We start from the raw sequence: 20,193 nt of genomic DNA on the forward strand, positions 1-20,193 counted from the left end.
ACCTGTTGCGCCTTGTTGACCCGCCGTGGTTTCCTCACTTCTCGTGTGCGCATAGTGCAGTCTCTGTATCACTATGACTCTTCATACAGCGTTGAAATGTGAGGAGAGCACCATTTTTTTAGTTCCCGCGATCCCTTTCGACTTCGCAGTCAGAGTTGCGAATCCGTCGATATCTCTCAGTACCTAGCTGAGTGCGCAGATCCCAGTGAGGCTCACTACCGCCACAGCGGCCAATGTTTAGATTCATTGCGAGAGTCAGTTCGTCATCGACATTTTCTCCGCGTCTAGGTGAAGCAGATGCTGCACTGCTTACGCGGTGTCAAGTGGATACCGAGTCTGAATCTACTTTTCGAAATCAGAGTCGGCGTCTCCTACAAGAAACACCGCAGCAGGGGTCCGCGCGTGTGCCAAGTGACCTCGCATCAGAAATGCGACATGTTTGTCGAGTTGATGAAGCAACGGAAGACTCGTTCGGGGCAAACTGGACATTCTGCACCTCCTTCGAATGAGAAGACGGCGAATGTGCGCAAACTTCAGCATACGTCCGATATGCAGGCACATATATGAATCTACGCATGCACGTATACACGCTGAGAGCCATTCTCTTCTTTTTCTCCGCCGCAGGTGGGACACATGAACTCCAACAGCACGGAAAGCAGAGCTGTCCGCTCGAGACAGAGGAGGCCGCGACCAAACTCAAACAAAGACATGTGTAAATGAAAAAAAAAACGCATTTCGACATGTTCTCAACCTTTCAGTTCCTCCTAAGTTACATGTACGCCCTCTTCGGAGCTCCGGCGCAGGCCGCAGTCACCGATGCGACCTTACCAGTATTCACGTGAGTGAGTCGGCCTAGGCGCATGCCGCACATTCATCCCGAGATCCTCTTTTGGCATCGAAGGCCGGGCCTCAAAACAAAAACGATGTGTTGGACAGGAGGACGAATTTGGAGACACAGCGCAAAATATGCGCACAATCACCTAGTTCCAGCCCCACCCGTACACGTGTATGCATACGCAGATCCGGATTATCTGCTCAAGTTTACCCTGTATGTGGTGATGATGATCTACGGATGCAATGGCGACTTATTTAGCGGATTCGCCTGCTTTTCTCCGAGAGATATTCCACCTGAAGAGCGCAAGAAGAGCCACTTGCTGGCAGTTGTGAAGCACGTGGAGAAGCACCGCCGCAGAGAGTCCGCCGCGCTCCATCGCAAAGCCCCAGAGGCAGCCTTGAACCGCAGCGGTCAGAATGCGATTGGCGCCTATGCAGGCCGCGATCCGCGACGCAGACACCGACGGCGGACGGTAGAAAAGACGTTGCAAAGCAGAAAACGCGCGGAGCCAAGAACTCGCGCGAGACGAGCAGGGAAGAGAAGCCAAGGCGCCGCCAGAGAGCCACGAGGAGCGAAGGGGGAGGAGCACAGAGCAACGAGGAGAAGGCGACAACGACGCCAGACGCGGTAGCAAAGAGACTGAAGGACGCGGAGAAGAGAGAGATGCAGAGAGAGACGCAGCGGATGAACACGACCAGGAGTCACAGAACAGAGGGGGAGATGCAGAAAACGAGGGTGGCGAAGAAGGCGAGGAAGAAGGATAACGTGGGCGCAGCGGCAAAGAGGAAGACGAAGAAACCGGCGTCTCCGAAGACGAACAGAGCAGAGGCGAATGCCGGCAAGACTCCGCGGATGCTAAAGGCTCCTCCGGCGGTCTCCTCACTCCACAACGCTCTGTTTTCTCCAGGGAAGCCTCAAGCGGCGCTGGCGGCGTGTAGTGCGCCAGAGCGAAAATGAGAGCACTGATTCCGATCCTGAGATTCTCTTCAAAGCGCGAACCAGAGAGACCGAGCGCTCCGTCGCACGACTGGCTCGCCGTCTCGTTTTCCTCTTTTTCGACTTCATCTTCTGCTCTACGGTCGCACACCTTCTGCCTCCCCCTTCCCTCCTTCGGCGGGTCAAATGCGCCCAGAGACCCCGCCGTGTTAACCCGGGGGCGAAAACCTTTGCCTAGCAGGAAGCGGCCTCCTTTTTCCAGCAAGGCGCGCGCCGAGGAGGAGAAAAGAGAACTCTTCTCCTCCTCGGCGGTGAGCCTCCTGCGTGAAGTAGCGCTGGCGCTCCCGCCTTGCTTGGCTTGCCCGCCGGCGCACGCGGAAGCCGCGAGGCGTTCGCGCTTTTCTTTGTCTCTGTTTCCTTCTCGTTGCGAGGAGGGAAGTGGCGACGGACGCTGAGACAGAGAAGACGGAGGCCATCCCTCTCGTCTTTCAGCTGCCCTGCCTGCCTCCTCTGGTTGTGGAGCAAAGTGAAGGAGCGCGGAGAGCAGCGGGGCGAGAAGCGCCTTCTGGAGGAGAAGGCGAAACTGCAACTCCTCGAGGACAGGGCCGCTGAGCGCGGTCTCGAGGGCCGCCGGCAGACGGGGAGTCAGCAGGCTGCGGAGTGCAGCGTGCAACTGGTTGTTTTTCTCTATGAGACTGAGACAGACCTGGGGCAGCGAGGGCAGCATAAGCAGGTTTCGTGAAGACAAGAAAGCGTTCAGGCCCAAAGCCGCGAAAGACGAAATCGTCGTAAGGGCATGCAGGCGGAGCAACGAAGCCCAGGAGAGAGGCAGGCACCGCGGGGGGTGGAGCGACGCTTTGCTTCCAGCGAACGGAAAAGAAGAGGAAGGCGGGCGCCCTCGAGACGAAGCCCCAGAGGAAGCCGAGGCACAAGGAGCAGCAGAAGCCGGCGCAGAGTCCGCAGAGGAGGAGAAACCCGCTGAATCGGCAGGGCGCGCGGTACGCGAGGAGGCAGAAGACACGAGAGCGCAGCGGCGGAAAGAAGACGAACAGGGCGCTGCGGATTCAGAGGAGGCGTCGGAAGAACGGGGCGACACAGCCCTGCGTTGGCTGCGCAGCGGGACTCGCGTTGGAAGGGTGCAAGCTACACGATCACGAAGGGCGGAGCCCCTGGGGACAAGAGCTCTGCGGGAGGCATGAGCAAACAACGACGGCAGCTGGGAATAAATAGAGGCGGAAGGAAACGGAGAAGGCCAGGAATGAAAAGAAGATGAAACAGGTGAGATAAGGGGGGACGAAACGAGGAAGGTCACCGGACTAGGGAGGAGGAGGAGAAGACGCAAGACGACACAGACGGAGAGCCACGGAGCAGGAGGACGCAACACCCCGTACCGGGACATCTTCAGCAAAACTACATTGATCCCGTGCTTGCCTATGCATTTTTATTGAAGTAAGCCTTGAATGAATCATCGGAAGCATCAGGCGGTTTTCGATTTTCGATTCTGAAGCCGAGGGAGACACCGCCCACCGGATGGTGTGGAGCAGGCGGCTGGCTCCCGAACTAGCCCGGAGCAGGAGGGGGCTTGCCAAAAGAAGGAAAACCACGCAAAAGAAATCTGAGGGTTGTAGAAGAAGGACAGTGTGGCTTGGAGCCGCACAGAGGAGCCACTCTGGCGGAAAAACAGGTCAAACGGGAACAGCGGAGGCGCGATGATTCGGCGCGCGCGACAATCGAAATCCCCACGAGGAGACAACACGCGCGGTGCGAGCCGATGCTGTAGAGAGCCTGCCTCCTGACCTGAGGAGGTCTTTTCAAATGACCTCAGCGAGCAAACCGTTGCGGGCCTTGACCCTCCCATGAACGACACTCAGCCGTGACAAAGTGGAAACGCACTCTATACTTGCCACTGGAGTTTGCAAACAGCAATGACCCATGTGCGCTGCTTGCAAAAAGCTGCTGCAAAAACAGAACGATTCCCAGAAGCTGGAGCGTTGTTGCGTTGTCTACTTCAGGTCGTTCGGAGCGCCCGGTGGAGGGACAGGAGGCGGTAAAAGGGTCGCTTAGTCTTCAGTAGAAACTCAGACGGCCTGACCCCAAGGTAGTTGAGGACTCAAGCTTGTCTTTGCTTTAAAGAAGGTCATGGAAGCCGAGTTGAGTCAACAATCAATGACTGAATGTCAGCGGAGGATGGTGCTTTTTTTTTTTTCCGTAATAACAGGCACCCACACCGCCCTCCGACTCATGCCAGTGTAACGCCGCTTTGCCTGCGCAGTTTTCTTGTAGACCCGACAGCCACGCATAGGTATCACGCGGGCGGGGGAGCGATGCCGTAATACACCGCAGGAGTCTTTCATGGCTTGTCGATATTGCGGCTGCTAACACTGCTTCACCGTTGGAACGAAACACCAAATAGGGCTGCGTCTCTTGCCCAGCAGTGTCGGTTCGTTAGTACACAATATATCCGGCAAGCAGCGAGGTCAGCCGAGGCTGCATTTTGAGATGTGTCACCAAAGCGTCTTCAAGTGCAGTCGGAGGTGCTGTCCATAGTCGACTGGCTCCGCCTCGCCTACGCAATGCCTAGTGATTACTTTTGCCGCTAGCAGTGCGATGTGCGAAGCAATCTCCATGGAGAAAAGGACAAAGAACGAGGCCGCGCACGATCGTGGGGCCGAAAACGGACATCCGTATCGAGGCCGTCTCCCCTTGTTGGCAGAAGAACTTGTCTCTTGAAGTCCAGTCAACGGGGCGTGTACCCTGGTCACCACAATAGCCTGATCCAGTCTTGTGAGACCCATGGTCTTGGTCGCGCCTGGTGCGGAAGACTTCGTCGATCAAACGCCGGCTCACAGGCGACGAAGGCCGTACGCCGTTGCGAAGAACGGAGACCGCCACTGCGTTGCCTGAAGTGTGTGGCAGTTGTGGCACGCCTATTACCGAGTGCACACACTCTCCAGCCAGCCAGCGTCACAGGAGGAGGAGGGCGGTTGCAGAGAGCCTTGCAAGACAGATACGGTCTTCCCCTGCAGAATTCGAGAAGAGGGTCTGTTTTACGGCATAAGGTAGATCTCGATGACTTCAGTCGCGGGGGTGGTGCCGCTCTCTCAGCACCCGCTCCGTAACGTTCTCCGGCTTCGACAGCGGACGCCGGCGCCACGCGATCCAAGAAATCAGGGAACCCTTCTTCCGCTGCAGCGGCATGCGGGACTGCCCAGGAGAGCAGGCTTCTTCACCTTGAGCGTAGGGCTCTGATGCTCGTGAAACGTAACCAGGGAGCCCGCGACCCCCAGCGACCCTGGTCCCCCGGTCTCGTGCTCCGCGGGTCGGCGCTCCAGCGCAAAATCACGCGCATGCCTGAGCAGCTCGAAAAGACTGCGGTTGATTTTTGCCCGCCATATCCGCTGAAACTGCTGTCACGGTCCGCATCCGAGGGCCGCAACCGCCGTTTTTCACCATTCTTCTGGGAACTCTACTTCAGCGTGCCTGCTGAGTCAGCCGAGTGGACCTCGAGCGAACGCTATTTTTGTTGGCCTTCCGCGTCGGAGGCGAGACAGTGTGGTAGACATACTCGCTTGGTTGAAAAAGCTCGCTCAGCCACGACTTTTGCAACCGACTAGGCTGCTTGTGTCGCTGGGAACACCCACCCCTGGTGTAACAGTGAACGACCACAGCATGGCGTCTACCTTAGGGATGTTGTGCCCAGGATCCCGGCCTGCCCACGGGGCCCTGGGGCGGCAGATCCAACAGCAGTTTCGCCACTCGTCTCGGAGAATGGGGGCGGCGCTGTCGTGCGCGGTGTTGTTTACATTCATTTACTACACACCTTTTTCCGCGGTGGCGGCCGTAGAGACGGTATCAGCCAAATGTGAGTCGGGCGAGTCTGAGACCACGTGTACGTGCTCTGAGGGGGCAAATGGTGATGCCGCAGACGTCACCACTCTATCACAAAAGCAAAATGTACTCAAACTCGATTGTCAGGCTAGTCTGAAGTGTGCTCCGGAGAACCTTGGGAACAAGGTCTGCGAAGCAAAAGCCGAGGAATTCACCAACTGTAATGTGGAACTCTGCAACCTCTTGGCAGGCAAACCGCCTGTGAGCTGGACACCTGTCCCGGAAAAGAGGAATAATCAAGGCGAATCAAAGAGCCTGACTGTCCCACCACAGAACTTCCCGTTCGTCGATGAACAATTTGCTGTGGGCTGCAAGGCCAGCGACAACGGGAAAAAGTGCACATTTACTGTGACGCTGGCAGCCCGCCCTACAGCAAGAGACGGCCAGACTGTCACATGTGCCTACGGAGCCAGCAGCAACCAGTCCCACCAAAAAATAAAGCTGAATCCGACGCAAAACAGTTTCACCCTGGTTTGTGGAGAGAAGGGGAAGGTGCTGCCGACGAGGTACGAGGAGGGATTCTGTTCTTCAGGATTGAAGGGAGATGAGGAGTCTTGTGAGGGGAGCTACACGTCGGTTCTCCCGGGCTATGAAGCGAAATGGTGGAGTAAGCATGATGCTGACAATTCATACACGTTGTCGATTCCAAATGACAAGTTTCCGGCGGAGGAAGCGAAGCTCGTTGTCGGATGCCGACAGAAGCCATCATCCGATCCCGCTAAGGGGGCTACAGCGGCTGCTGTGAGTTCGACTGTGTGTAACGTGGACGTGACGATCGAGGCCAGTTCGTCTGCGTCTTTGTCTTCGAGGCGTGAAGATGTGTTTGGTTTACTCGCGGGTGCTGCAGTGATGACGGTTTTTGCTCACCGTGTGTGATATGGTTTTGTTATTGCCAGCTGTCATAAGACGTGACGCGGGTAGGCCGGTGGTGCATTACGACACATGACTGGCCTCAATTCGCGTGGTCCATTGACGTATCGGTGCCATTTGAATGCGAGTTCACTGGTGTATCCGATAGTTATTGAGATCCCGTTATTTTCAAGCTCCAACAGTACGCATTCACGGGGCCGAGTTGCCTGCTCCTTGGGAATTACGTGAGCGACGCCCTCTCTAGCGAAGGGAACGCCAAATGGGCAGAGGCTGGGGTGTACGTGCATTCCTGCGGAATGTGCGGTGCCGCGGACGGGCACAGAAGGTGAGCTAGGAGCGTCAGTACCTGAGAGAACATTCCACAGGCTACCGATGTGACACCTCCCACGTCCCGCGCGAAGAGGTGGTAGTTCATTAGACACCACCAGTGTGGGTGCTCCCGGCGAGCGCGGCTGGTGCGTGGTGTGGTGATGCATACGGTTGTGGAGCGTGGCACAGAGGATTCCACCGTAGGATACTAGATGCCACGTTGCCTCTCGGATATAGACGTGGACGGATGCCACCGTGGAGGCAAGCAAGAAAGGGTATCGTCTGCCAGAAAAGTGCGGTTGGAACAAGTGTCGCGTAAGAGCAACGGCCGTAGAGATGTCGGTCGCTGTGTGCCATCAGCTGTTGCTCCAGGAGAATGCAGAAACGCGGAGACGCTGGCGGCGTACTGCGATGCGGATCCGCTTGCCGCCGCAGAGACACACAGGCAGGTAGTACTGTCTCTGCTGCAGGGTGTCTGAGCCTAACAGTAGAAAAGGATGCTTCGCAACAGGAAGGGTCTTCGATGGCACAAAACGGTTTTCTCAATCCACCCACGGGCGACTAGCCTTGCAATGAGTTCATTCAATGCGGCGTTCGATTGAATGACAATTTAGACAGTTGACTGGATCAACGGATCAACGTGGCCATGTTGTATGAATTCACGCGTTCTGACCCTGCTTCGGGCCTGCGCGCAAGCAGGGGCCCATGCGCGTGACTGTTAGTCCGCGTGTGTGGCTCACTGCCAAGGAGCTGGAAATAGAACACAACGGGGGAATCTGCGTGGCTGGCAGCCTGCTGCTTGACTTGCCTCCATTGCATGCCTGGTTAGCTCACAGGATCAGCACACGCGTTCAGGACTTATCCAAGGATACAGCGTGAGAGCAGACGCGACCATGGTCTTCAATGGTCACGCCTCCCCCGGGGTCCTCCCGCAAATTACGGTTCACAGTATCGACGTGCGCTGCGAACGTGAAGGGTCCTCTGGTGGGACACCAGCGAGGGTGGCGGTAGCTTCGTGGTCGTTGCAAAAACGGTGGTGAATGCGGCAGCCGAACAAGAGGCTGGAGACGTGAGCGCCAACTCGCTTTCGTTTCTCCAGGAATCTTACAGTAGCGAGAGAGACACTGAGAATCGCTATGAGACGCCGATTGAAGAGAGCTGTGCTAGCCTATGCAGCGTCTCATGTTTTGCCCTGCGTGCGACTGCACGTTTCCGTCCGTGTGTTGCATTTGCGGCGCACTTTCTACTTGTCTGCATAGACTCTGGCCAACTGCCACCACCACGGGAGAAGCAGGGTGGATGCAAAGTACCTCACAAGTGAGATACGGGTTTGCTGTATGGGGTAACGCGGTAGCGTTCAAGAAGCGTGTCTGTCTTTTCGGTGCAGGGAGCGTATCGATGACGGCAGTCGGAAGTAGTCCTCGCTATCTCATCTTTCGCTCCGTAATTATGTGCAGCTTCGACTGCGGACGCCAACAAGCACGAAGGTGGATGTCAGCATGCTCGTGCGAACCAAGGGCCTAGTGCAACGTTCCTCTGTGCAGTGACGTGCAGCTTGCAAAAAGAGAACAATTCTTCTGCTTGTCCCTAGGACTCTGGGTTTCACGAATTGCCGACACGTAACCCGCTGCCCCCCGGGTGTCTTGCGCCGCCGGTCAGCCCTTCTACCGCAAAATCACAGTTGCATGCCTGACCCATTTTTGCAAGACATTGCTGCTCCTGTGCCGTTGTTGATCCGCAGGAGAAACAGTCGTGTGTTAGAATACGGCACCAGCAAGAGTTTAGGGCAAGTAGCACCCTTTACCGAGATTCACTTCATCCACGAACGTGTCAATCGACTCGCTCCGTCGTGGCCTGAACGAATACCCGGGCGTACTGGGCTTGCAGTGTGTCATATGCCGCTTCGCTGTGTGGAGTGGCGGTGCATTGCCCAAACCACGTTATCTAAGGAAAAGCAATTCTAGTTTTCTAGTCAGTTCGAGTGTGTGGACTGGTGCGCAGGCTTTCGCTCGCGCTAGGAAGGAAACGCCATGACCCGTGTCTTGAAGATGCTGCGACAAGGATCCCACGCGGCCTTCCCCGCCCGGGAGCGACAGCTGCGACAGCAATTTTGTTCTTCGTCTCGGATGCGAATGGCAGCCGTGCTGTCTTATGTGGTTTTCGTTGCTCTTCTCTGCCACGCACCTCTCTTCACTGCGGAGGCCGCGCAAAAGGTCTTCGCTGAGTGCAAGCCAGGTGCGAATGAGATCACGTGCACTTGCAGTGAGGCGTCCGACCAGCAAGTCGAGGAAACAATGTCCGCCACCCTGTCACAGAAACAAAATGTCATGAAACTGGTCTGTAAGCCTGATATGGCGTGCGCTCCGGAGGGGCTTAGTAAGAAGGTCTGCAAAGCAACAGACAGCACCTTGGACCAAGGCACATGCGACGAGGAACTCAGCAGACTTTTGGCTGGCAGCCAGCGTGACGTGAGCTGGGAAGAGGTTAAGGAAAAGATCCAGCTCCAGGGCGAATCGAAGAGCCTGACTGTCCCACCACAGAACTTCCCGTTCGTCGATGAACAATTTGCTGTGGGCTGCAAGGCCAGCGACAACGAGAAAAAGTGCACATTTACTGTGACGCTGGCAGCCCGCCCTACAGCAACAGACGGCCAGACTGTCACATGTGCCTACGGAGCCAGCAGCAACCAGTCCCACCAAAAAATAAAGCTGAATCCGACACAAAACAGTTTCACCTTGGTTTGTGGAGAGAAGGGGGAGGTGCTGCCGACGAGGTACGAGGAGGGATTCTGTTCTTCAGGATTGAAGGGAGATGAGGAGTCTTGTGAGGGGAGCTACACGTCGGTTCTCCCGGGCTATGAAGCGAAATGGTGGAGTAAGCATGATGCTGACAATTCATACACGTTGTCGATTCCAAATGACAAGTTTCCGGCGGAGGAGGCGAAGCTCATTGTCGGATGCCGACAGAAGCCATCATCCGACCCCGCTAAGGGGGCTACAGCGGCTGCTGTGAGTTCGACTGTGTGTAACGTGGACGTGACGATCGAGGCCAGTTCGTCTGCGTCTTTGTCTTCGAGGCGTGAAGATGTGTTTGGTTTACTCGCGGGTGCTGCAGTGATGACGGTTTTTGCTCGGCATGCCTGAAATCATATTAGTTGGACTGGCCGCCGAAGCGTGGCGCCGAGATACCTAAGTGGTGCGCGCGCGTCCGCACGACTGGATTTGAATTTGGCGATTCTAGGATGCTGTGGAAAGGAGCTGTCTGAACCGGGAAACCAGCTGGGTCACAGATCCGGGAGTTCCTCCTCATTTTGGACTGCCTCCAGTTCCCGGCACTCACGTAGTGGCGTCGCTTGTCTGGCATTTTTGGAGGTGCTGCGGTGGAGAGCCTACGCCTCCGATACATTGAGGCGTGCGGAACAGGCGACGGATGCGCAAAACCAGGTTGCTTTCTCCGGTGGATTCATGCAGTTTGCACACATGGTAGTTCAGAATCCGGGCGTCGTATTCGGAAGACTTCCTGATGCTGGAACAGGCATCGCCATATTAGGCGACTCTGCTCGTTGTTTATCCGGTCACGACAGCTCTGTTGATGATGACACGCGGAATTCAGTCTGTTACTATCGGGAGCACGATTTTCAACGGACATACGCATGCATGTAGTTGCTAAGGAGCGGTTCAGGCGAATGGTTTGCCAATGACATGAATGCGAGGCTCGTTGCGGTATAGCAAGAAAATGGTGCTGCAAGTGCTTCTTCACTGATGTCTGATTTACGGCCACTACAGGACACACTGGGGAAGCATTGACGCCACAGGATGTGTTCCACCGGGGTGCCGTCAAGGCCTACCGGAAGCTACCACCGTTTCGCCTGGTAGACGTCGTCAAGCACCAGTTCATCCGCGCATCAGGTTTTGCAGGCAAGCTTTCAAAGCACTAGTTTGTATCTTACTGCAGTCGGCGCACTCACCCCACCCTACCACAGCCGTCTATCCCTCGTGATGTCCCCAAGACCAGCCGGATCATTTCCAGCGTGACTTGAGATGTCAAACGCATTCGCCTGCTGCTGCAGTGGCATGCGGGACTCTCAGAAGAAAGCAAGGTTTCTTCAGTCTGTGTTACTCCAAGGAATCAAGGGTTCTCGCGCCGGGACTCTGGAACCCGCCCGCCCCTCGAGCCGGGGTGGTGGGCTGGGGGTCGGCAACCTTTCTAGCGCAAAGGCAAAAACGCATGCCTGGCCCAGCTTTACAAGACATTGCTCCCTACCTACGGAAACGACATCCGCAGCTTCGAAGTCGATAACAAATGGACTTTCTAGCCAACCGTCTCCTGTGAATCCCGATTCACTGACGCACCCGCCGAGTCGGACAGTCGAATGCAGGCGCTGTTGGACTACCAGGGTATGCTACCAGTCCGCACCGTGGGTGCGACCCTGTAGCTGCGAAACCAGGTTCTGTGTGAATTCCACGGAGTATAATTCCCCAACAAGCTCAATTTTTTGGTCTCTTGGTCTCTTGTTTCAACCCCGAGCCTTGGTCAATCATATTCCGGTGACACTATGGCTGCTGTATCGACGATGACGGGCCCGTTTCCCCACGTCACCTTGGTGACCGTGGAGCGCCAGATGAGACGGGAAGTTCAATATTCATCTCGAAGGCGATCGACAACTATGCTGTCGAGCGTGAGTCTGTGCATGCTCCTTTTCTACTCATCTCTTTCCATGGGAGCAATGGCGGCTGCACCAACAGTGTCCGCGCAATGTGTGCCCGGTGAACCTCAGACTACATGTACGTGCGAGGGCACCTCTGGTCGTGCTGTCACAGACTCAGCGTCCGTCATTCTCTCCCAAAATCAAAATGAACTTGAGATGGTCTGCGCGAAAGACCTGCAATGTGCACCGAAAGAACTCAGTGGCAAGGTCTGTGAAGCAAACGACGAGGCACTGACGGAGTGCAGTGTGGAACTCAGCACGCTTTTCGCTGGCAAGTCGAGTGAAATAAGCTGGACGAAGCCTAAGAAAAGGAACGGACTTCAGGGCGAGTCTAAGATCTTGACGGTCCCTCCAGAGAACTTCCCATTCGTAGATGAACGATTTGCTGTGGGTTGCATGGATGAGAGTACAAAAAAATGCAAAGTCACTGTGACCGTGGAGGCCAGACCGAGCGTGACACAGGGACAGACCGTGACCTGTGCGTACGGCGCCGGTAGTAACGACTTGCGTCAAGCCGTCAAGCTGAGCCCGACGCAGAACAGCTTCACTCTGGTGTGTGGAGACAAGGGAGAAGTGCTGCCGAAGAACTACAACGAGGCATTCTGCTCTTCAGGATTGACGGGGAATGAGGAAACCTGCAAGGGAAGTTACACGTCGATTCTCCCTGGCTATGAAGCGAACTGGTGGAATAAGGATGATACTAAGCATTCAGTCACCCTGTCGATTCCTACGGACCAGTTTCCGGCGGAGGAAGCGAAGATTGTGGTCGGCTGCCAGAAGACGGCATCGAGCAGCAAGCGAACTCCAGTTGCTGTCTTGAGACCGACTGTGTGCAACGTGGACGTGACGATTGAGGCCAGCTCGCCGGCCGCCTTGTCGTCAATGCTTACATCTGTACCCAGTTTAGTTGCGGGCGCGACTATGGTGACAGCTTTTTCTCAGCGTGTGTGAAGTGGCTTTGTTAGTGGCAGCAGGCGCACGACGCGACGCCGGTAGGACTGTGGTTCACTACCACGCATGACTGACTTCCACATGGGTGACCCTTTTGCCCTCTATGTGTCAATGTGGATGCTAGTTCTCTGGCAGACAGCGTATCCGAGTCCCCCCAGCTCACAAAAACAGAGTTGCCTTTTCCGTAGGAACCAGGTGAGCAGCCCCCTGTGGTGACGGGAACGCGTCTTAGTCAGAAGCTGGCGTCTACATGCACTTGCGCAGAATATGCAGCGCGCTGGACGGACACAGACGGTAAGCAGAAGCTTCAGAAACCGAGATGAGATTCGAGTTAGGATACCGATGTGGCAATCCAGCGTCTCTGCGCCTTCCGCGAAAAGCCAGTAGTGAGTTGGGGTGCTGCGGGAACGCTACCGACGAGTGCCTGTAGTCCTTGATGCGATAACACAACGGTTGTGGAGCGCGGCGCGGGGCATCCCGCAGCGGATTCCCCACATAAACTACAGGGCGTGTTGCTTATCGTGGATAAAGACGTCGATTTGACTTCGCCATGGAGGCGAGGAAGAAAGGGTATCGTTTCGCAGAAGCTCGGGCGCGCGAAATCTCTAAAGCATTCGCCCATACGCAGAAATTGCGTATGAGCGAATGCTTTAGAGATTTCGCCCGCTGTGCATCATGAACAAATCTCTCACGAGCTGAAGAGAAGTGGAGACGCTGGCGGCGTAAGGTGATGTGGATCCGCTTGCCGCCGCAGAGACACAGAGGCAGGTAGTATTGTCTCTGCTGCAGGGTGTCTGAGCAAAGCAGCAGATGAGGATGCTTCACAACAGGGAGGTTCCAAAGTGGCACAACACCCTATTCTCAGTTTACCTCCGAGCAAATAGCCTAGGAAAGACTTCATTCGGTCTGGCGTTTTATTGAATGCGTTTGGAGAGAGCCTGTTGGACGGGCTTGTATGTGACAGATGACCCGCGTGTTTGGCTCATTGCCGAATAACGGGAAACATGATTGAGCCGGGGAATTCCCGTGGGTGGCAATCTGCTGCTTGACTGGCCTCCAATGCTTGCCTGGTTAGCTCACGGAGTTCAGAACACGCGTTGACGACTCATACAAGGATGCAGCGCGAGAGCAGACTCGACCATGATCTTCAGTGCTCACGCCTCCCTGGGGTTTCTTTCGCAAAAGATGTTTTGGAAGATCGACGTGTGCTGCGAACGTGGAGGGTCCTCTAGTGGGACACCAGCAAGGATAACGGCAGTATCACGGACGTTGGAAAAACGAGATTGTGGCAGCCGAGCAAGACATTAGAGACGCGAGAGCCTCGGAGGTCGGTAGCTTTTCTGAGGCCTCATATTGTAGCGAGAGCCATGATCTACAAGAGCTCCTGAGCACGTCAAGGGGATATAGCTGTGCACACCTGTGGACGGCGTCAGCATTGCTCTGTTCGCTGTTCTGTGCTTATCACGACGACTGTGCCCCCGGCGGCGCTGCTGTTTGTTGGTGTGTGTAGATCCTCGCTGACTGGAGTGGACAAATGCTGAATAAGCCCGGCAATCACGATAAAACCTGGTGTCCTTCTTGGAGCAGGTCGGTAGCCACCAAGGGCATTGTCTCAGTCTCCCGAGAAATGATCATGCCCACGACCTCCTCTTTACTTCCTTGCCCCTCTCCTCACCTTGCATTTCCGCATTTTCTGCCACCGCAATTGGAGAGATGGATGGGCCCGGGTGGATGCCAGCATGCCAGCGGGGGATACAAAGTCAGGTACACTCAACGACTGCTATCGCGTCGTACTTTCGAAATTCTCTTGAATCCTTACAAATACCCTTATCATATCGCAGGTGTTCTTATTTCGTTGTGGTATCGGTAACTGGAGGGTAATGTTCCTTCAGTGTCGACAGGAGCTATAGACTCTGGGGTTGTTTAAATGGTAACCGTGGAACTGCGCTGCCGGTATGTCTTGTGGCGGGGGTCAGAAAAGCTGGCGCAAATCACACCTGCATGCATTTCCCAAATCTACACGGCAATACCGCTCCTGTAGTGTTCGAGTTGACGGGAAATAATCCATTTAACCGCGTGCAATTTCTGCACTGAAACTTTTTCTGGGCCCACAGTATTTTGTTTAAGGCACGCTCTCTGAGAAGGCCAGCCGGCCAAAATTCCCGAAAGAGCGATTTTGCACACTTGTGGGCAAACGCAGACTCTCGCCCTACCACGTAACACCGCTTGGCCTCTGTCTTCAAGATGCTGTGCCTAGGTTCCCAGGCGACCTCGCGCGCCCTGCAGCGACAGGTGCGACAGCAACTGTGTTATTCGTTACGCGCTCCAGTAGTGTTGTCGGCATGTCTCCTGCTTGCGATGACATGCTGCGAATACCTTTCGGCTGCGAAACCCGCCACCGAGATATCTCCGAACTGCGTTCCAGGTGTAGAGACCACGTGCACGTGCGAGGAAAATAAGTCTGGTCGTGAAGCCGCAGCGTCGAACTCCGCCACCCTCTCGCAAGCGCAGAATGCCCTCAAACTGGAATGCAAGCCCAACCTCCAGATTGCGCCAGAACCACTCAAGGATAAGGTGTGCTCTGCAGGCAGCGACGATTTGAAAAAAGATTGTGACGTGAAACTGAGCTCGCTCCTGGTCGGCAACCCAGACGTAAGCTGGGCAGAAGTTTCAGAACAAAGCAGGTCCCAACCGGTATCGAAGAGACTGACTATCCCTCCAGAGAACTTCCCACTCGTAGATGAACAATTCGCTGTCGGTTGCACAGAGAATACTACGAAGAAATGCAAAGTCACTGTGACCGTGGAGGCCAGACCGAGCGTGACACAGGGACAGACCGTGACCTGTGCGTACGGCGCCGGTAGTAACGACTTGCGTCAAGCCGTCAAGCTGAGCCCGACGCAGAACAGCTTCACTCTGGTGTGTGGAGACAAGGGAGAAGTGCTGCCGAAGAACTACAACGAGGCATTCTGCTCTTCAGGATTGACGGGGAATGAGGAAACCTGCAAGGGAAGTTACACGTCTATTCTACCTGGCTATGAAGCGAACTGGTGGAATAAGGATGATACTAAGCATTCAGTCACCCTGTCGATTCCTACGGACCAGTTTCCGGCGGAGGAAGCGAAGATTGTTGTCGGATGCCGACAGAAGGAGCAGCAGCCATCACCCGTCGGCAAGGAAAGTCCTTTGCATACTTTGACTCCGACTGTGTGTATCGTCGATGTGACGATTGAAGCCAGTTCGTTTGCGTCTTTGTCTTCGAGGCGTGCAGATGTGTTTGGTTTGCTCGCGGGTGCTGCAGTGATGACGATTTTTGCTCAGCATGCGTGAAATGATTCTATTAGTGGCAGCTGTCAGAAGATATGACGCAGTCGGCTTTGTGCGTCATTAAGAACAGGACTGACGTATTGTTTGACCCTGTCAATGTCCGTCGAATTTCACTAAGGAGGCGGCTTGTGAACCCGCGTTTTTCACGAACCAACAGTAAGCATTCAGGCGGCGCAGTTGCCTGCGTGGTACTAGCTGCACGAGCGTCCTCTTCTGCTGTGGAGCGAACGCGTCCTAGGCAGAGGCTGACGCGGTTATGCAGGAGATGCGATGCCCTGGTCAGGCGCAGAAGGTTAGACAGCAGCTTCCGTTTGCAAGGTTGTATTACAGATAGGTAGCTGATGTGGCAGTTCAGCGCCCGGGCGCCGTATGCGATGTGCTGGAGGTGAATTTGGCGTCGACGCGAACGCAGTCGGCGAACGCTGGCCGTCGTCAGTAGGATGCCGCCACTGTCTATGAAAGGACTGCACCGTATGTACACCTCGTAATTTCCTTCGGCAGTATTGCCCTCACGCAGTGCAGTGTGTGGGAAGTGCAATCCGCTTGTGACTCTTGGTCCCTTGGGTAGGCATCAGATTAGATCTGAGGGGATTGCGAGCATGGTGCTCGATCGCGAGCCATTCCCTGCTGCTTGTCTGGCCTCCTCTGGTTGCGTGGTTAGCTCAGAGTATCGGGTTACGCGTTGGGAGACTTATCAAAGAATGTAACTCGAGAACAGCCTCGACCGTGGGCTTGAGACCAAGGGGGGGAAGAACTGATGCGGAGCAAGCACCGTGCGCGGTACTGGTTTCCTCCCCGGGGCAGACCGGCAGCCACCAAGATGATTTTTCCGCCATTGCAGGAAACGAGAATATCCACGACCTCCATTTTCCTTCTTCGCCCATCTTCCAACCCCCCATTTTGGCACTTGCTTCCACTTGAATTGCGGCCATGGTCCGGCAGGGATAAACGCTAGCGCGCCTGCGAGGGCTGGGCAGTCAGGTACACTGCTCAGCTGCTGTAGCTGCATACTTTGAAGTTCCCTTTGAATCCGCACTGCTTCCATACCATAGTGCAGGCGATAATACTTGTATACAGCATTGTTAACTGGAAAGATAAGGTTTCTTTAGTCTCAAAGGGAGCAAGAGACGATGGGGCCGTCGAACTGCAGCCACGGACGCGCTCTGCGGGCATGTCTTGTGGCGGGTGTCAGACAAAATCACAACTGCATACATTTCCCAAGTCTACAAGACAGCCGCAGTGTTCGAGTCAAACGGGGAGTCCAGTCGTGAGGGTGAGTTCTACAGTAAAACTGTTCCCGCGCTAACAGTATCTTATCCATGCATGCGCTCTGAAAAGGCCAGCCGCCTACCAAGTAACACCGCATGGTGCTGCCGACGAAGTACGAGGAGAGATTCTGTTCTTCAGAGTTGAAGGGGAATGTGGAAAGCTGTGACGGGAGCTACACGTCGAATATTCCCGGCGTTGAAGCGCATTGGAGGAGGAAGCACGATACTAACAATTCATTCACCCTGTGTGTTCAAGTGGACAAGTCCCCCGTGGAGGAAGAGAAAATTGTGGTCGGTTGCCAGAAGAACAAAAAACTCGTTAGCAAAGGAACTGCAGAGAGTACTCCCAGCTGGAGTGTGTGCAACGCGGACGTGACGATCGAGGCCAGTTCGTCTGAGTCTTTGTTTCCGCGGCTTGAGGCTGTGTCAGAGCTCCTTGGAGGGACTGGCGTCATCGCTGCACTCACACGGCTGGCATGAACGTGGTTTTCAGTGTCGCCGTACGGTGACGCACGATTTTTCTGTGCGCTGTGCACTCTCTTACACATGACTACCACAAAAAAACTTGGCGGTGCTCTAATGCACTCTCTCCACGGAGCGGGACGACGCCAGCACCGACGCCCGCTCCATTTTGAATTTCCTTCAAATCCCTACATCCATCCCTGCTGCATCTACATGCCCCTAGATTTGTTGGGAGCAGCATTTTCATCTGGCCTGCGGGCTGTCACATCCACAGAGAGGGCGTGGAACCGCGGACAGACATAGCGCGCACCAGGCCTCCCTTGTGCCTTGTCGGATCGCAAAGGGCATCCTGTCTGCTGCCAAGGCAAATGCCATGCCCAGTACCAGCGCTGAGAACCGATGTTAACAAAACAGGCTAATCTCAATTGGAAAATGGATGCGTCGCCACTTTTGCTGTGACGTGAAATCCTACCAAGCGCTAGAGAAGACGTCTCGCACAGCCGTTCTCGTCTAATACGAATCCACATCACGCGTGTGCTTCCATTCGAAGGCGCGTCGCCGCCGCGAAAATTGCACATCAAATTCAACACAACGCATAACTGGCGATCGCATGCTTAGATCGCAGACGGTCGGACACCAGCGTCACGTTCGCAGCTCTTGTTCAGAGCTCCCTATTGCCACTGCAACAACTTGTGCTTTCCACGCGCACAGAAAACGTGAGGAAGGCCGCTCGCCTACGCACCAACTCGCGGATCGGGAGCAACCACTGAACCGAATGATCTCAGCTCCTCGAAAAAAAGCGAGCCACATGGAGATGCCTGCATTTTGTGGCCTGCCATCGTGGGGCGGATCTGAGGCGGAAAACTCCTGCGAGGATGCCGGGCGGTTGGACTGTCCACCTGCTATCGCATCGACGAACGAGGGAGTACCTTGCAGCCCGCTAAAAAAGCCTGTTGAGCTGTTCCAGCGGGTCAGAGAAAAACAAGGGAGGACAAACATTTGTGCACAAACGGTCGAATACCATGACACTGTAAAAGTGGCATCACGAAAAAACAATATGGTGACAAGGGCCGGGTAGCTACACACTTCAGGTCATGTGGCGGAAGCCGGCTGCGCAAACAGCGAACGAAAATCACTGAAAAACCCTTAAGACACAAAGCGGCGATGTGGAGCTATCTCCCGTAGGTCGTCTGAATGTCCGCGCTGACAACGAGATCGCTAGATCTGTTCCCTCCGTCCCGTTGCCGCAGGCACAGGCAGTTCTCTGAAATGAACGACACACACGAGCCTCCGCGTACGAAACGCGTCCCCTCTCCACGCAGCGACGCGCACGTAGGAGACGAGCGAGTAAAGTCGCTGCGAGAGTGGGGAACCGGAGACGTTTCAGAATCCCACGGGACTCCGGTCACCTTTGCCAAGCCGATTCCTCGGTTCAAATGGCGGACTTCGACAGAGCAAGCCATAATCTTTCAGTCGAGAAGTCATGCCACATTGTTACCGCGACACGGCGGCGCTTGCTATGACTAAAACAACTGTCACGCGTCTTGAGATAGTACCGTCATCACGGCCGCACCCGCGAATACACCAAAGACCGCTGCAGCAGTTGGCGACACAGCGACCGCCAGGCTGGCCTCGATGGTCACGTCAACGTTGCAGACAGTCGAGCTCGACGCAAGCTCTTGATCTCTCTGACTGTAGGCTGCTGCCTTGGTATGCCGACATCCCACAATAATCTTCGCTTCCTCGGCCGGAAACCTTTCCGGCGGGATCGATAGAGTGAACGAGTTCGAGTCAGCGTGCCTAGTCCACCACTTCAGATCGTACCCGGGGAGAATCCACGAGTAGTTCCCTTCGCAAGAATCCTCGTCTCCCTTCAGCTCTGAAGAACAGTAAGCCTCGTCGTACCGCTGCGGCAGCACTTCTCCCTTGTCTCCACACACTAGCGTTAGGCTGTTCTGGGAGGGATTCAGCGTCACCGCTTGGTGCGAAGGATTGCTGGTAGTGCCGTAGGCGCACGTCACGATCTGTCCCTCTGTCGTGCTAGGCCTGGCCTCCAGCGTCACAGCTACTGTACATTTCGTCTCGCCACCCTGCTCACATCCCACGAAAAACCCTGCGTCGATGAATGGGAAGTTTTCTTGAGGTAGCGTGAGAGTCTTGCACGGAGCCTCTGCAGCTTTCTGCGCCTCTGAGCAATCTTTCCACACCGCGTTCGACGGTCGGCCGGCAAGAAGTGTGTGGAGGTCGAGGGCGCACGACGTGAACGCGTCCGCGCCAAGTTGACAGACGAGCTTGTCCTTCAGCTCACTAGGCGCACACTTTTGACCCTCTGGGCAGGTCACACTGAGCACATTGTTCTCTCTTGACAGAACGGCGGACAACGAGTTGTCGCCTGCGGACTGACCGCAGTTGCACCAGATCTGCTTGCCACGCGTCTCGCAAGTGCTGGACGTGGACTCTGCCGCTGCTGCTGCCGCGAGAGACGACGTGAGACCAAGGGAAAAACTTGCCACAACGACAAGAACCGCTGCACGCGGGAGTCTACTTCGACATGTTGCACGACCCAACCGTTTTGCTGGTCTCTTTACAGTCCCAGGGACGGCGCGACCGTCTAACGAAAGTGCCAGGGAAACTGCCAT

The 20,193-nt window shown here is 55.4% G+C and overlaps 6 protein-coding genes across 6 annotated transcripts; 4 read left to right on the forward strand and 2 right to left on the reverse strand.

Annotated features, from left to right (window-relative positions):
- Window positions 1–1,085: 1,085 nt before the first annotated feature.
- On the reverse strand, window positions 1,086–2,498 carry BESB_057240 (PHD-finger domain-containing protein; the record flags this gene model as incomplete). The annotated part of the gene is made up of 1 exon (XM_029364159.1): window positions 1,086–2,498. One exon carries the CDS (start codon window positions 2,496–2,498, stop codon window positions 1,086–1,088), a length of 1,413 nt encoding a protein of 470 aa, XP_029220082.1.
- Window positions 2,499–5,440: 2,942 nt separating this feature from the next.
- Window positions 5,441–6,535, forward strand: BESB_057250 (SAG-related sequence; the record flags this gene model as incomplete). The annotated part of the gene is made up of 1 exon (XM_029364160.1): window positions 5,441–6,535. The coding sequence occupies one exon, from the start codon at window positions 5,441–5,443 to the stop codon at window positions 6,533–6,535; it is 1,095 nt and encodes a 364-aa protein (XP_029220083.1).
- Window positions 6,536–8,868: 2,333 nt separating this feature from the next.
- On the forward strand, window positions 8,869–9,981 carry BESB_057260 (SAG-related sequence; the record flags this gene model as incomplete). Its single annotated transcript, XM_029364161.1, has 1 exon — window positions 8,869–9,981. One exon carries the CDS (start codon window positions 8,869–8,871, stop codon window positions 9,979–9,981), a length of 1,113 nt encoding a protein of 370 aa, XP_029220084.1.
- A 1,412-nt stretch (window positions 9,982–11,393) lies between these two features.
- BESB_057270 (SAG-related sequence) lies at window positions 11,394–12,497 on the forward strand (the record flags this gene model as incomplete). The annotated part of the gene is made up of 1 exon (XM_029364162.1): window positions 11,394–12,497. The coding sequence occupies one exon, from the start codon at window positions 11,394–11,396 to the stop codon at window positions 12,495–12,497; it is 1,104 nt and encodes a 367-aa protein (XP_029220085.1).
- A 2,244-nt stretch (window positions 12,498–14,741) lies between these two features.
- On the forward strand, window positions 14,742–15,827 carry BESB_057280 (SAG-related sequence; the record flags this gene model as incomplete). The annotated part of the gene is made up of 1 exon (XM_029364163.1): window positions 14,742–15,827. One exon carries the CDS (start codon window positions 14,742–14,744, stop codon window positions 15,825–15,827), a length of 1,086 nt encoding a protein of 361 aa, XP_029220086.1.
- A 3,262-nt stretch (window positions 15,828–19,089) lies between these two features.
- On the reverse strand, window positions 19,090–20,193 carry BESB_057290 (SAG-related sequence; the record flags this gene model as incomplete). Its single annotated transcript, XM_029364164.1, has 1 exon — window positions 19,090–20,193. The coding sequence occupies one exon, from the start codon at window positions 20,191–20,193 to the stop codon at window positions 19,090–19,092; it is 1,104 nt and encodes a 367-aa protein (XP_029220087.1).

The sequence above is a fragment of the Besnoitia besnoiti genome, chromosome IV, assembly GCF_002563875.1.
Source record: "Besnoitia besnoiti strain Bb-Ger1 chromosome IV, whole genome shotgun sequence".
NCBI classification, from domain to species: domain Eukaryota; phylum Apicomplexa; class Conoidasida; order Eucoccidiorida; family Sarcocystidae; genus Besnoitia; species Besnoitia besnoiti.